At 38.6% G+C, this 16,021-nt stretch overlaps 2 protein-coding genes across 2 annotated transcripts; one reads left to right on the top strand and one right to left on the bottom strand.

Moving 5' to 3' along the window:
• Positions 1-5,893: 5,893 nt before the first annotated feature.
• ppp2r2d (protein phosphatase 2, regulatory subunit B, delta) lies at positions 5,894-10,946 on the top strand. Its single transcript, XM_031307307.2, has 10 exons — positions 5,894-6,122; positions 6,317-6,391; positions 6,914-7,011; positions 7,132-7,297; positions 7,419-7,531; positions 7,612-7,789; positions 7,907-8,071; positions 8,379-8,548; positions 9,107-9,198; positions 9,363-10,946. Exons 1-10 carry the CDS (start codon positions 6,116-6,118, stop codon positions 9,640-9,642), a joined length of 1,344 nt encoding a protein of 447 aa, XP_031163167.1. The 5' UTR covers positions 5,894-6,115; the 3' UTR covers positions 9,643-10,946.
• A 498-nt stretch (positions 10,947-11,444) lies between these two features.
• On the bottom strand, positions 11,445-14,651 carry bnip4 (BCL2 interacting protein 4). Its single transcript, XM_031307365.2, has 6 exons — positions 14,420-14,651; positions 13,870-14,041; positions 13,691-13,751; positions 13,431-13,537; positions 12,655-12,804; positions 11,445-11,689 (listed from the first exon to the last, which is right to left on the bottom strand). The coding sequence occupies exons 1-6, from the start codon at positions 14,460-14,462 to the stop codon at positions 11,647-11,649; spliced, it is 576 nt and encodes a 191-aa protein (XP_031163225.1). The 5' UTR covers positions 14,463-14,651; the 3' UTR covers positions 11,445-11,646.
• Between the last annotated feature and the right edge of the window lie 1,370 nt (positions 14,652-16,021).

Genomic DNA, 16,021 nt, shown 5'->3' with positions numbered 1-16,021 from the left:
GAAAAAGTAATGATTTCAATTGGTTTTCTCGTGTGCAGTTCAAATCTTAGGATAAAGGATTTCCTTCATCATCCTTTGCTCCAAATCAACAATTGTCTCAAGGGAGAACCCTTAATGATGTTTTTTTGACATGAACATTTCGGATTAGGTGAGCAGACCAAGGTAACATGCGAGCAGGAGAAGGAAACGGTATCATCACAGACATCATAAAATGGTGTCGTGAGTAGTCTTTTGTCCGGGACCATAGGAGAGTTCTGTTGCTAAAGGGAAGGACAAAAGCAGAAGGCGCCACGGGTATAAGGTTCCCCTGAGCAACAATGCTGAAAGTTTCAACTTGCAGCACATGGGTGTAACTTTAACTGGAATACTGTGGATCAAAGACTCACAAACAAAGTGGGTGGAAATGCTGGAGGAGTGTCTGTGCTCAAGTGAAGGACAGGTTCACTAGAGAGAAAGCGGGAGAGACCATTTATGAAACACAGACCAGGCAATTAAGGCTAATTACTAAAACTGTTTTGTGAACTCAAAGGGCAGCATGATTCAATTAACAAAATTGATGAGTATATATCATTTTTGCTCATTTTGAAAAGTAAAATTACCCCACTTACAAAATATGTGTTAAAACAAGCTTATCAGATATAAAACAAAATCAGATTTGTCACCGCTTCATGCTAACTTATTTGAGAAGAGAATACACAGTAGATTTTGTATTGCATCTCAAACATTCATTCCACACTCCTGTCTTAGCCTATCATCTTGTATAGCGTGAGACAATTATTCAGTTCTGCTTCTTTAAATAAGGAGCACAGCCTTGAAATTTGTGGGTCTTAAGGCAACTCATCAGGTTAGATCAGTGCAATGTGGATGTGTAACCTTTACACTGCAGTTGAACCTGCACATACAAGTGTTATGAAAGGTCCCTGTGGCACTCCGCTCTTCTGACATGGATTTGAAGACTTGCCACTTTATTAGCTGTTAAGCCCCCAATACTTGTTCTATATAGTGGAGGCCTATGTTATGAGCTGGGATCTCATTGTCTTGCGTTATTAGAGGAAGAGTCTGCAGCACTCTCTAGTCCCCCCAAGAGAATAGCCTGACTGTTTGAAGGGAAGCTACAAGTGCAATTTAACCCATCTTATTTACAATATGATCTGTTACAAGGACATCATTGCTGCAAGGATTCACATCAAATATATCCCCTCAATGTGATTCTTTTCTGTTTTCATTGATTGGGGAGAATATTTTGTTTGATGTTCACTTGAGCCTTTAAAAATAAAATCTGTCTCTGAATCTGTCAAGTTAGAGTAGACTTGGAGATAAACTGAAAACTTTAGTGATCCACACTACTCCAATTCAGTATTTTCATATATATTTCACTTGAAACTACAGCAGTCAAAATCTAAATAATTGCTTTGTCCTTAAAGGTCAAAACAGTTAATTAATAAATGTGAGTGGCTACGGAGTTCTTCATGATAGTATCAACATCAGCTCGGGGAAAACAAGCAGTTTATGATCATCACTTGTGTCAGCATCACACATTTACCCTCCAAAATGGAAATAATCTATTGGCATTGAATAATAAGTGCCATAGTGCCATCTAGTGCACAAATTTGCACACTGAAGAACGACAGACCCTGTATGTAAAATATACACGGTATCTAAAGGTAAAAAGGTACAACTGAGAAACTGAGAAATAACAGAAAGTAAAGGAACTATTTACACTGATGGCGTGTGTGCTTCAGTGTGAGGTTTAACTACACTGAATGACCACACTGAAAATGTCCACTCATGGGGGAAATAAACAAGAAGACAAAGGTTTGTCTTCCAAACCAGGTCTTTGACAACCCTCAGCTGTGGAAAGCCGCAAGGATAATCTCCTTCAGACAATGAGACAATGTTGAAGGCTGTGCATGCAAATTATACTCTGCCATCTAAATTACAAAGACATACACAGACCTCAAGTCATCAGGCCTCATATCTCACTCATCTGGCCTCCTGGCTGTGAGGTTGCCAGAGGATGCTATAGAAACAACAGAACAGAAATAATAAGAAAAAACGCGTGAGCCAAAACAAGAGTCTTGAATAATTGATTGTGTTTGTCTTTGCTGTGTGTGTGTGTGTGTGTGTGTGTGTGTGTGTGTGTGTGTGTGTGTGTATGTGTGTGTGTGTGTGTGTGTGTGTGTGTGTGTGTGTGTGTGTGTGTGTGTGTGTGTGTGTGTGTGTGTGTGTGTGTGTGTAAGAGAGAGAGAGAGAGTTAAGACTGAGGGTCTGGACAGAGCTTATGCCCGTGAGCAGACCAGACACATCCACTGGCCAAGGATTTGTGTTAAAAACTGTCTGATGGACCACATGTGGGGGAAGGTTATGTTTGTGTGTGCGGGGTGCATGGGTATTTACGTGCATGCCTCTGAGTGTAAATTCAAACTGAAATAGATGAGGACAGAAGCAATGTTTGATTTAGTCAAAAGCGACTTGATAAGCTCATGTTAAAATAAGGGCTGTTTTTTGTGTTCAGTTACATGAGAATAAAATGAAGTAAAGATTTCCAGGAAACAAATGCTTGTTGTTAAACGGCTCAGAAATAGGTATGTTGTAAGATGTTAAAAAGTCAATATACCTTCATTTTGTCTGTGCTGGTAATGAGCCATATTTTCTGGGGAAAATGGCTGCTTCTCCGGAGGCACCGTGTCTACTGAATGTGGCCCTGATCCTGGATAAAACAGAAGGCTCACCAATCAATCTCTCCAGGTTGCCCACAGCCAGAGAAAGCAGCTGCACCACATGTTTGCCTTGCGCGATAGCGACAAGTTAACATACGGGCAGCACAGTAACCATCCACAAGCAGCCTCTAGCTGTCTTATAATGAATTCCCACAGGGATGGGGAACTATCAGAGTCAGTGGTGTTACTGGAGGCTCGGAATAAAGTCAACACCTCTCCTTATACCTGATGAAGCTACGGCACAGCAGCACACGTATACACACACACACACACACACACACACACACACACAGTCACAGCCACAACACTGAAAAATCAAACGTACACAACAATTAAGCTGTACAGATTTTTAAATCACAAATTAGGCCTAAAAATTCTCCTTCACAGTTTATTATGTTTTTAATGGTGTACGATAAGACAAGGCAGCTTTTTTTAAACTCTAATTTATCAGTATAATATAGTACGTAAAGACATTTTAGAATGCAAGCTAAATAAAACAACACTTTTTTTAAGCATTTCTGAGCTGTATTTAGTATCTGTTGTTCTGATCTGGCCATTAGTATAATATATTTACCCACACTACTTAATGCTTTCAAATCAAGTTTGTACTTATTGTATTCAACATACAATGTCTGCACTGACTCAACAGACAGCTACACCATTTATTCCATTCAGTCAGAGGTAGAAGCTATCAAAGTAAAAAAAAAAAAAAAAAAAAAAAAAAAACACTGCAACCCGATTTGGTGCTGTGTGGAACTGCACAGGGCTCCACATGTAGAAGTCAAGGATGTTTTCGAGGTTCAAATGGTTCTTCAAATAATGATGGTTTTACAAAACACTGGCTATTTTTAATTTAAAGCAAACATCCCCACATCTACTAACTACAAATGGGATCAGTACACAAGTAGGTGTTAACTGCTTACTGTAGTTGACTATGTTTAGAGACACTATTATGCAGCATTTTAGAGAACTATAAAATGTATAATTTACACTAATTACGCAAATTAAAATGTGTACCTTGTGAGCTTGTATAATGTCACATTCTTGTGTCATATTTCTATGCATGCTCTTTCATTTTCATGAATAGTCTTAGATCATCCAACTTGTACTTATACTGCAGGTACACGTTGGTCCACACATATACCTCCCTAACCTCCAGGCCTCTGCTCTGCTTCTCCCCAAGGGACGCTGTGTGAGTGATGAGAGGGATGAGGAGCTCGGGAAAAGCCGGGGAGAAGGTTTTGGTGAGATTTGGTCCACATCTTTCTGGGTGCATCCCTAGGTGTTCACTTGCCACCTCCAGGACAATCTGCAGATGTTGCAAACAAATTTAAAATCACTATGGAGACAATACCAAGGCTGTGTAGTATTATCCAGAGTCCATAATCACAGGTGCTTAAAGTTAGTGTAGGTGATTGGCTAGCTTCAAAAACACATGTGACTGGTAATATTTGGTTAAAAACAAGCACTATTTGTTACCACTTTCGTGCCACTACTATATGCCATTTTAAGATAAAGAGTAAAAGAAGAATATATTAGCAATCATGCAAAAATAGGACCCTATTTCACTTTTTAGCCGAATCAGTATATATTAGAATAGTGTGTTTCTTTCAACTGGTGTACTAAAAACAACATATCTCTGTTTATTTTATTGTATCCATGTGGCCCAGATATTACATATTCTCACACTTCATCAGCATTTGCCATTTTTATTTTTTGGAAAGTGACTTTTTATTGCACAATCAGCCCCTATGCGCTATCCTTCTCCTCCCAATTCTTGACAACCCCAACCCTTCAGAGAGTGCTGGTTACAGAAAACTAAGCATAAAACTAAAAACAACTACCACGGCTGTGATACAAAACTCTTTTTTTGTACATATATATATATATATATATATATATATATATATATATATATATATATATATATGCTATATACAAAAAGAGTTTTGTATCACACACACATATATATATATATATATATATATATGCAGCGTGATTTTGAGCATGTTATGCTCACAAAAATAGAGATATAAGTGGCATACTTTTTGACAGATTCTGAGTAGAATTGGGTTGAGCAGAATTTGAAAAGTCTGTTCCCTAATGTAATTTCCACCATTTGAAGAAAACTATACATAATGATTGAAAGCATGCAATGAAAGAGCTTGGTTGATAGACTGAATCAACCAAAATAAATATGTACTTTCCACTTTGAAAACTACAGTATGTGGGGAAAAAATTATCCAGATAGATAGATAGATAGATAGATAGATACTGTATATAGATGTGAAACAATAATGGTTTTCTGAATTTTGCAACATCACAAACTTTCCTCTGACCACTGTAATAACTGTATATGCATGGATCGCTGTGTCAAGCCTACAGCCTATAGGGATATGAATAACGTGCTGTAGAAGTCAAGCCTAAATTAGTCATGGCCTTTTCAGCAAATTATTCCTTATTCATACAGGCCAAAAATTCAAACTCTGAAACTAAAATGTGTTTGTTTTAAATGTGGGCTTGTTTGATAGGTCAGGTTTTACAGACCAAGTAGCGAAGGACTAGAACAATTACAAAAGGTTGGTGTCTGTAAAAAGTATGTACATTCGTTTACCCATTGGGGTGCAACATACCCAACAAAAATGAACTGAATGTTCATGATTTCCCCACTAGATGTCACCCATTGACCATACAATAGAAGTCAGGGTACTTGTAAGGTGTCATGCAATTTTGAGTTAGGACACACTTTATATCTACCAGGAACAGTGACCAAGCGAATTAAAAAAAAGTTTTATTGTTAATAGCATCATTTGTTAATAGAAGTTCATGTGTTTTACTTTTATCTCTGGAATAACTTTAGCAATTACTTATATCCTGCTAATTAATGATACATACCTGGCCAATGAATATTTAAGACTAGAAAAAATGTTCATGCTGTTTACTGCTGGCTATTTCAATCCAGTTTATTTTATTTGGTTTAGTTCAACTTTAATCAAAATACTTAGTAGGCTACATCCTGTTGTGTACATTTAATTTATCACACTCATCTGAAGACCGCTGAATTGGCTTTAACAGGGTATATAAGCAGGTATTAATATGTAATGTAATGAAATAAAGTTGAATGTATAGAACATAAAGACTCAATGCACATTTTATAATATGATGTTCAGGCGGATGGATGGAGCCAGGATGTGGCATGTGTGCATGACGTCATTTCTCCATGTACTGTGCGCCATTTTGGAAGAAAAAAAAAATCACGGATAATTTCCGTGGTCTTGACAGATCTGGACCCGAGTCTTCACACTGATTGTGGATGCTATCTATTTCCCCGAGCAAGCCGCATTGGTTGATAAGGTATTGGAAGCCGTGTACAGCAAGAGCTGCTACATGAAGCAATGGCGGGTAAGCTACTTTTGAAGGGAGGAAAAGGACCCACCTCACTTGGTGTGTGTGATGGCCTGAATCTGCAAGTTAGCTTGCCAACGTTAGCGCTGGCAAGCTAAGTTGCTAGTTGTCAAACTGTGTCACTGTCAGGTCATTTTATCGCCAGACGAAACGCGAGTCAGATACAAACTAACGTTGTGTTCTTTTTACAGGAGTTGCAGGAGGAAATGATTTCCAGTGGTGTTTCTCTCAAGTGAAAGGAGCGATAGATGAAGATGTTGCGGAAGGTATGTAGCTAACGTTAGCTTCGCGGCTAGGCTAAAACGATGGGTAGCTAGCTGTGTGGTTTAATGATGATGATCTGTGGCCTTCACATGAGATGCACGGTAGCTAGATGGTCGCACAGGTTTAAGTATAAGACGGCTGTCGTGATTGGTGTGAGTTTGTGGATTAGTTGCACAAACGGCCTTTCCTCTGTAATTCACTGTATGTCGCTAGCTATCTGTATGCTAGCTAGGTGGTGGCTGAGCTATTAAAGGGGAGCGACCGTGTCCATGACGTCAATGTGCTGCGTCCATAAATTGTCGAGTGACATCATGCTTGTTTTCATTCATTCATTCATACATGAATGGGTGTACATGTTGTGCGTCTTTGGCTGTCAGTGTACCTGATGTTTTATTTCAGTAAAAATGTCTCTGGCCCCAGTCTGCAGTCTAACACAGTAGAATGGGTTCTAGCTGTCATCAGAACTATCATCGTGAAAGCTGAGCCATTAGGTGTGATTCACTCTGATTTGTGTCCATTTTCAGCTGACATAATCTCAACAGTTGAGTTCAACTATTCTGGAGAATTGCTTGCAACTGGAGATAAAGGAGGCAGAGTAGTGATATTTCAACATGAACAGGAGGTAAGATCTAATATGGAATGACAGATGAGTATCTCCATCGTTAGTATTATGTCAAGAGGTTATATGCTGACTCTGTTGCAATGATAATGTATATACCCTGTGACTTGTGTTTGTTTTCAGTCTAAGAATCGTCCACACCTGCGTGGGGAGTACAACGTCTATAGCACTTTTCAGAGTCACGAGCCAGAATTTGACTATTTGAAAAGTTTAGAAATTGAGGAAAAAATTAATAAAATAAGATGGTTACCCCAACAAAATGCTGCTCACTTTCTACTTTCGACAAATGGTAGGAGTTTACTTTTTATCTATCTATTTTGGTCGATTGGTGATATAATTAATGATCTCTATCAGATAATTGTTCTTCACCTCTACATTTTTCAACTTTCTTATCTGTGTTACTTTGTCAGATAAAACTATCAAATTGTGGAAAATAAGTGAAAGAGATAAACGAGCAGAAGGTTACAACCTGAAAGATGAAGATGGACGACTCAGAGACCCCTTTAGAATCACCTCTTTACGGGTATGTTTAATCAGACCTGTCTCATTTTTGAACATGGCTTTTTGTGAATCTAGTCTAAAAATGCATGTTGTATGTTTCAGGTACCAGTACTGATGCCAATGGATCTCATGGTAGAAGCAAGCCCACGGAGGATCTTTGCAAATGCGCACACCTATCACATTAATTCCATTTCTGTAAATAGTGATCATGAAACGTACCTCTCCGCAGATGACCTAAGAATAAATCTATGGCACTTGGAAATCACAGACAGAAGTTTTAGTATCCTTTTTCTCTTCATCAGAAGAGATATTAGATATGTGGCTAATAGGCCAATAGTCTCTGCATTGTATCATAATGAAATATAAGACTGCTTGTACCTTAACAGTGTGTTCCCAGATATTGTAGACATCAAGCCCGCCAACATGGAGGAACTGACAGAAGTAATCACAGCTGCTGAGTGCCATCCACACCAATGCAATGTATTTGTGTACAGCAGTAGCAAAGGCACCATCCGCCTGTGTGACATGCGAGCAGCGGCACTCTGCGATAGGCACTCAAAGTGTAAGTGCTGCTATTTTTGGTCAATAAATTAGGATCTCAGTGGAAATGAATTCTAAATGTTGACAGACTAAGTAATTTATGAAAAAATACTATACATTTTCATAAAACGTTTATCCTGCCTTTCTTCATTTGTATATTACTATAAATTGATAACATTTAGTTGATGTTGATTACTTTAAAATGTGGCAAATAGTGATTAGTATTTAATGTTTGACATGTTCCAGATTGTTTTAAGATGGGGTTTTTTTTTTTGATGAATTAAGAGGACATTCTGGGAATACATTTAGAAATAAGAACTTTTTTTCAGTCTTTGAGGAGCCAGAGGATCCAAGCAGCCGATCCTTTTTCTCTGAGATCATATCCTCCATCTCGGACGTGAAGTTCAGTCACAGCGGACGCTATATGATGACACGTGACTACCTCTCCGTCAAAGTTTGGGACCTCAACATGGAGAACAGGCCAGTGGAGACGTATCAGGTGCATAAACATACTTCTTTAGTGACTTGATATATAACTGACAATAACCCTATGTGAGGAAAAAAACAAGCACTACATGGTAGTTTTGTGATCAGGACTTTTAACGCTGTAATAATCAAAACATCAGGATTTTCCCCAAACCATATAACAATCAGCTTGTTGTGCTGCTGTGTACCCCTCGCCTGCTACTGTAAATTTGTATTACTTTAAATTCACATCAATTTGCAAACATGTTTTCTTGAAGCCAGAAATGAAATTGTTATATAAAAATGATGATGAAGACAAGGTCAGAGAAATACAAAAGGATATGTTCCCTTTAACAAATGGCATGCAAGCTCCTCGTGACTCACAAAGATAGTAGCCTCTGTCTGGATAGCCAAGCAATCTGAGGGCTGTTTTGTTAGCAAATTATAAGTAAAACCATTCACTGATGTAAAAAGGCAAAACTCAGGTCAAGTATTGTGTATCAGGAGCCCTTTTACATTCAAATTATATCCATAAAGATGAAGACGTGCAGCTCAAGTGAATATTTAGGTTAAGTAATGTGTTTTGTTTCAGGTCCATGAATACCTTCGCAGTAAGCTCTGCTCCTTGTATGAAAATGACTGCATCTTTGACAAGTTTGAGTGCTGCTGGAATGGCAGTGACAGGTATGTGTCCTTTCTCTTGCATAGGATAGCATTTTCAGCTTGTGTCTTTTGTAGTATTTAATTTTTTTTTTTTTTTTTTTAAGATATCAAAATCAATAACTGGTGACATTGTGTTTTGTTTTTTCAAGTTAATTTAGACAATTTTCATTTTCTCTCTCCATCAGTGCCATCATGACCGGCTCCTACAACAACTTCTTCCGAATGTTTGACCGCAACACCAGGCGGGACATCACACTGGAGGCGTCCCGGGAGAGCAGCAAACCACGGGCTACGCTCAAACCACGCAAAGTGTCCACTGGTGGCAAGAGGAAGAAGGACGAGATCAGCGTGGACAGCCTGGACTTCAACAAGAAGATCCTCCACACTGCCTGGCACCCCAAAGATAACGTGATAGCTGTGGCAGCCACCAACAACTTGTACATTTTCCAGGACAAAATCAACTAGAAGATTTGGGGCTCCAGAGGATAGGGCTTTTACCGTACCTGTGTAGTTAAGCCTACTACTTGTCTATCTGTATAAGAAGAAACAGCCTTGTTGTCCTCCTGGTGAAGAATTCGAAAGCACGTGTCTACTTTTTTTTGCCACAGGAGGTTGATCCATAGGCCTGTTTTATTTTGAATCTGAGCTTAGGTTGTTTTTGCCTTTGGCACCAGGGCAATCAACGTGCCCCCCGACCCAGAAAGCCCAATTTGGGTCTAATTGACGGAATGGCACTCCTTAGAGGTCAAACTCTTGAACGTTGGTGTTTGTGTTGACATTTTAAGCCTTCATTTCACATTTAATGACAGAACTCTTGGAAGCCCTTAAAATGACGTCTTGTCAAAGTTGTAACATCATCTCAAAGATTTTGGGCCCTCTGAAGCACGGATTAATGGCCAATGAGCCTAACTGTAACATTCCCCCATTGGCCATGTATTCAGGCCAAACTACTGGTGGAAGAGGCCATGAATTTGGAAAGTGGACTTCTTTCTTTTCTTCCCCCTCCCTCCTCTTACTTTACCCCAGTCAATACGGTGACATAATTTCACTGACTGTATCTACTCAAGTACACCTTGTCATCCACATAATAAAAGAAACTAAAACTACAGATGTGTTTTTAAATTTAGAAGTATGTATTAAAACATGTTTATTGCTTTGCATGTTCTTATGTTGTAGAGAGGTGGACAAATGTCCAGTCACACCACTGTCTTTGAGCAGATCTCAAGCAAACTTGTTATGGAAATACTATTTGGGGCGACCGGTTTGAGAACCACTGTTGGAGACAACTGATAATGTGTTTGTGTCAAGAGATTAATTTCTAAGTTTTTGACCATGTTTTAGGATGCCGGCTGGAAACTACATGGCACAAGACGGGGCCCAGGACAAAGGGAATCTGCAGCCTTAATACCTACTTCTATCAGTGACAGCTACCAGTTATGTCCCCAAATGTTTTACAAACCTCATGTGCATTATTTGTAAATCCTATTTTATAGAGTTATGTCCTCATATACTGCTGCTATATGTGGCTGTCTATGAAAACAAAGGAGGTAAATTGCACACTATACAGTTTGTGATAGAGTGCCTCCTAATCATGTAATAAGTAGAAAATTCAGACAGGCCTCATACATGTGCCCTTATTCATTTATTAGGGTTGTCACCCAAATTTGAACCGCATATTGCAAATGTGGATCTTATCTCCGTAGTTGTAAATGCAGAAATGAAGGTCGACTACACAACGTATACTGATGACATTAAAACAAACACATAATGCATTGTCTTTGTCCATTGATTCCTAACATGGTGGCAATGTATTCACTTGTTTATTATTTTGACCAAAGTTCAATAAAATTTTAATTGTGTTCATCTGCATGTGGTCCTTTCCTTTGATAAATTCATGTTTCTATATATTAACTGGTTTATAAATCCATCAGGGCCATAAGTATATTTCCAACTTTTATTTTGTGTAGGACGAACAAAATGGACCATGTCTGTGCTTAACAATGCTTTCTTATAATCACAATATACAAATGCACAAATCCAGCAATCAGTAATGGAAGCAATCAAGTTAACATTAGGCTAATGATCCCTTGGACAAAAAAAACATCAATTTACTTTATCCACAGCTGATAAAAAAAATTGATATATGTTTTGTCATTACAAAACAAAAAAAGGCGATGATAATATATATTAGATCCCTAACATGCAGATTTAAGGAGCAGGAAGCAGCAAAACAGTCATCTTGAGGCCAGGATAAAGACTACAGCAAGGAGCAGAGAATTGGTCACTGTTGTTTTCAGGAGTTAATACCATGAAACAGCAATAACAGATCCTTAACTCTCTACGCTGTTGTGAGCTAAGTCGGGCACTCAATCAAATTGGACCGTGTCACATGGCCACATCTCTCTCGATCATCAGAAGGTCCCATTTTAAGGCATGCCAAGAAGGTGTCGCAACACACCACCATCCTACTTAGTAGGTGTTGTGGGAAGTTAGACGCTTCCCAATATATATCCTAAAAGAAGAGAGACAAACATGTAAAATAAGATGGTGCTGAAAGCAGACTATACACAAAAAAATCTGGGTACATTTTTAAATTCTGCAGAAATATATATATATATATATATATATATATCTCACTGTAAATACACTGAAGCTGGGGATTTGATACATTTACATCATCACCATAGGTTTGTCACTAGAAAAAAACATCTGTGCCATCATATGTATTTTTAAAGCAGCTCGTTGACACAAAATATTGTGTTGGAGTAGTGCTCTAGAGACAGATACAACTGGTACTAAACAGAATTTCCAAATAAAGCAAGGTTTATGCTCTGCATTTTTTAAGACAAAATATGGGACACACCAGAGTGGCCTGTTTACTCTCAGGGTTAGAAGCAAAGCCCTGAGCACACTAGTAGTTTATTTGTACTGTTAACCCACTAAATCTGAGACACTGAACATGAGGAAACCTTATGGGTTGCCACTGGTTACTGGACATTTTGGCTTTGGAACTGCTGTTTCTTGTTGTGGCAATACTGCTCTATTCTGCATGTTTGAGGTTCATGGAAGTAAGATCAAGGTGTTGTCACAATACAATACAGATAGCAAACAGACCTTTAACTGCATCAACACAACATGAATAATTTAGTGGTTGTCTAGTGTTAATCTCTGCATTAAATGGCCTGTCAATCAGTCAGTGATTCCAGTGTTCTGTTTGGATTTTTGGTGGTGGAACAACTGTTTTAAACATACATGTTTCTAAACATGTATGAATATTTGAAAAACACCAAGTACATTTTTCATCTGTATGTCAAATTATTCCATTATTTTTATGAAGATACATCAATTGTATGTGGTCAAAAATCTGGGCTTCGAACATTATTTTAAGGACCCCTCTGCAATTTCCTCTAGAGGCTCTAGTAGGTTTTTTAGTTTTTGAGATACTGCCACAGTTAGAGATGAAATAATGTTGCTTACCCTATGCCAACAGCGAGTATGTGAGAAATGATTAATGAAGGAAGGAAAAGCTTCAGGAAGTCAGCAGAGAGAACACCCCCCTTCTTCATGACGCTGGTGTTCCTAATGCTGAGAGAGGTTGAGCGCTTAGGGTACTTCAGCAGGAACTCCCTATGGAGAGGCACATTAATTTTTCAGTTTTGAATACATTAAAATCAATGAGCGCCAGTCTAATGTCATACTGATACCTCTGCTCACACAGACATCTTTTTTCATTCTATGAATTACAATTACAAATCACAGCATGAAATAAATACACTTAGGCTTATATGTGTAAGAGATTAGCCCAATAGAATTAACAATTTCCTATTCCTGTTAGCTCTACCATCACTGTAATCACTGCCATTTTTCCTGTTGGTAGGGATTACGTGTGCATCTAAATTGTACTGTGTATTGTATTGTACTAATGGCAATAGTGGCCTAAAGGTTAAAGAAGCAAGCTTGTGACCGGGAGGTCGCCGGTTCAATCCCCAGACCGACAGGTCAAATCTGGGTGGGGAAAGTGAAAGACCACCACTGAGGTGCCCTTGAGCAAGGCCCTTAACCCTAACCGCTCCAGTGGAGCTGCTCAGACTGTGGTTGTACTGGGCAGCTTCTAGGTATGAATATGTGCAACTGTGTGAACGCGACAGGTCGTCGTTGCAAATGAGATTCTGTTCTCAAATCGACTTACCTGGATAAAAAAAAAAAATTATTATTATGTTAACTGAGATAACACCACTGAAATGGCTACATACTTTGGTGGATTGTTCTCAGGTCGACTAGACCAGTCCCAGATCCAGTCGGCATTTTTCTTCATCATGTTCTCTACTTCCCGTCTTCTTTCTTGGAAGTCTTCATCTGACTAAAAATACCAATTGTGGACAATCAAGCAACATTTTTCCATCACTGATATTTAAAAACAACAGTAAGCAGTAAAACATAATATAAACGGTTTCATAAAACTACACATAATTAATTAGACTTTGATACAGGTCAGTGGTGACAACAAATATACCTGTGAGCTGTTTGCCTCTGAGCCTCTCCACAGAAGAAGGGGGGTCTGGGCTCTAAGTGGGCTGTTGTGAAGAAGACAACACATAAGGGAAACGTTGATCACTTAAGACACATGTATTATCTGTATTACACAATGTATAATAAAAAAACACAAACTGTGCTTCCCCTTTCTCCACAAACCTGTTGCATTGAGAACTTCCTCTGGAGCTGTTTTTGCCCGACTCGTGCTGTGCATCTAGCAGCATTTTCTCCACGTCACCCTCCTGAATAGACGTGGGAATTTGCTCCTGGCTTCCGTGGTGACTAGTACTTTGAGAACCAGTACCACTAAAATGCAGCTCAACCCAGGAACCTTAAATGAAATACACCGTCTTAACACAGTAAATCTGAAGGGTGTCCAGTGCGGTATTATTGGCCATTATAGGCTGGGACTGCCACGCAAGCTAGGGCTACAGTAGAACAACAAATATCAAAACATCTCCTTGGCTTGAAAGCATTTTGATTTTGCAACATTGCAGATACGCCTCATTAACTAACTGGGTGCTGGGCTGACATCTATGTGGTCTATCCAGGTCTTATAGATTGATACAATAATATAGTAGCGTTAAGCTTTACCTCGACTTTTCAGCTCAGGCTTTAACGTGAATTACCTCGTGTTTTCTTAACTATCTGCTAGCGCTAGCATTAACACTGTGAGCTACGAGCTGTTTTGATTGACGTCATGCTTTACCTTGCAAACTCTCGTCCGATGAAATGTCCTTTTGGAGCGACATTGTACTGTACTGTACTATAATTTGCGGGTCTACTAGTTAACGCAGATGTAGAGGCCTAAATGGTGGCGAAATCTCTGAAAGCAGCTGAAGCTCAAGCTACCACAATAACAGTGACGCAATATTGTGTTTATCTAAAATGTGATTGGCTCGCTCAGCACGCAGACCGAGCTGCCTCCCAAAAGAGCGCGCATGCCCGGACACGCTTCTTGAACAACCTCAATAAACAGGATTGGCAGTCTAATGTTAGCTTTGTTAAAACATTGTGTTAATAACCGAACGAGATTTTTGCTCATGTCAGTTTATTTTACATTTTGTTTGAACCTGAATAATAATTATTACAGCAGTTCAACACACCTGTCTGCAGATGGCAGTCATTGCTCATTACTCCCTCTCTCTCACACAATATTTAATACAAGGCCACACATCTCTAACTATGTAGCTCCACACATTGTGCAAATATTTGGCCTACAAATAAAATAAATCTAATATACCTGCACTTTCTGTTGCAGTGTATTTATGCCTGTAGATTGGTGTCTAAGATGAGTTGAGAGATGTTTAAAAAGAGTCCATAGCCATCCTGCTTAAATGAATGCTTTCTGGTACAGAGTTTTTTGCACCCCGAACTGAGTAGCATAGAAGGATTTTAACCAAGAAAACTCTACTACAATTTACTCTACTGATTTAACTAGTCCACAAGTGACTCACAATGTGCTGTACTTTGGCAAGGTAAAACACACACATTTGTTGTTCATAATTTCTTAAACAGGCAACTCCAAATTCAAGGCTGGCAAATTTAATTATGCTTGTTACCATGGAGATTAGTATGACTGATTATTCTTGCAAAATTTAATTATTTTTTACGATTGAGAGGGCTTATTATTCTGGGGTGTGTTCTTCCTGGCAGAACATGATTTACTTGGAATATGTGGAGCTTATCATCATTTGAAAACAGAAGTCATTTACTTGGAGAACCACCAGAAAATTTGCCTTTTGCCACACTGCACATGGATATACCTGGGATTTCACTTGTTAGTCAGACAAATAGATCATTTAGTAGACATATTAATAGACAATGGCATTGTAAGGATGAGTAATCACAAAATGGTCTCATTATTCGAGTCAGTGCCATAACATGGTGTATGGAGCTGGAACTATTGAATGTCAGCCTAAAAAGTAGCCAACTCTCACAGTAAAAAATTATGTTAGAAATCACATTTTTCTGCATTCTAAAAACAAAGCCTAATATTTGAATAACCAAGCCTCTTGAGGGTACTATGTTCAGCATTGTTCAATCAATGTAGTACAAAATACAATCTAAAAAATGTCAGTGATGTTGATTCAATCAACAATGCAGACATAGCTCAATAACAACTAAATAAACATTTATGGAAACATAAGCGATAAAGAATTTATCACAGGTAATATCTCAAATAATATTATATTATGATGGTGTAAGTTGTTTAGATTTTCATGTAGCACTGTCATAATTTATGATGGATGCAATATTGGCTCTAATTTTGTTAAGTGTTATGAATGTTGTGTTCCGCTCCACATCCCAG

The sequence above is a fragment of the Sander lucioperca genome, chromosome 15 (genome assembly GCF_008315115.2).
Source record: "Sander lucioperca isolate FBNREF2018 chromosome 15, SLUC_FBN_1.2, whole genome shotgun sequence".
Taxonomy (NCBI): domain Eukaryota; kingdom Metazoa; phylum Chordata; class Actinopteri; order Perciformes; family Percidae; genus Sander; species Sander lucioperca.
Note: the sequence above shows the minus strand (reverse complement) of the source record. Positions and strands in the feature narration are given on the sequence as shown.

Bases quoted from the DNA above. Each gene is read 5' to 3' on its own strand.
- ppp2r2d (XM_031307307.2), top strand. The intron at 7,790-7,906 runs GTATCCTTTTTC...GTGTGTTCCCAG, and splicing joins AATCACAGACAGAAGTTTTA to ATATTGTAGACATCAAGCCC. The intron at 8,072-8,378 runs GTAAGTGCTGCT...ACTTTTTTTCAG, and splicing joins CTGCGATAGGCACTCAAAGT to TCTTTGAGGAGCCAGAGGAT.
- bnip4 (XM_031307365.2), bottom strand. From the start codon at position 14,462: ATGTCGCTCCAAAAGGACATTTCATCGGACGAGAGTTTGCAAG. The intron at 14,042-14,419 runs GTAAAGCATGAC...ATTTCATTTAAG, and splicing joins ATCGGACGAGAGTTTGCAAG to GTTCCTGGGTTGAGCTGCAT. The intron at 12,805-13,430 runs GTATGTAGCCAT...GCCTCTCCATAG, and splicing joins CCTGAGAACAATCCACCAAA to GGAGTTCCTGCTGAAGTACC.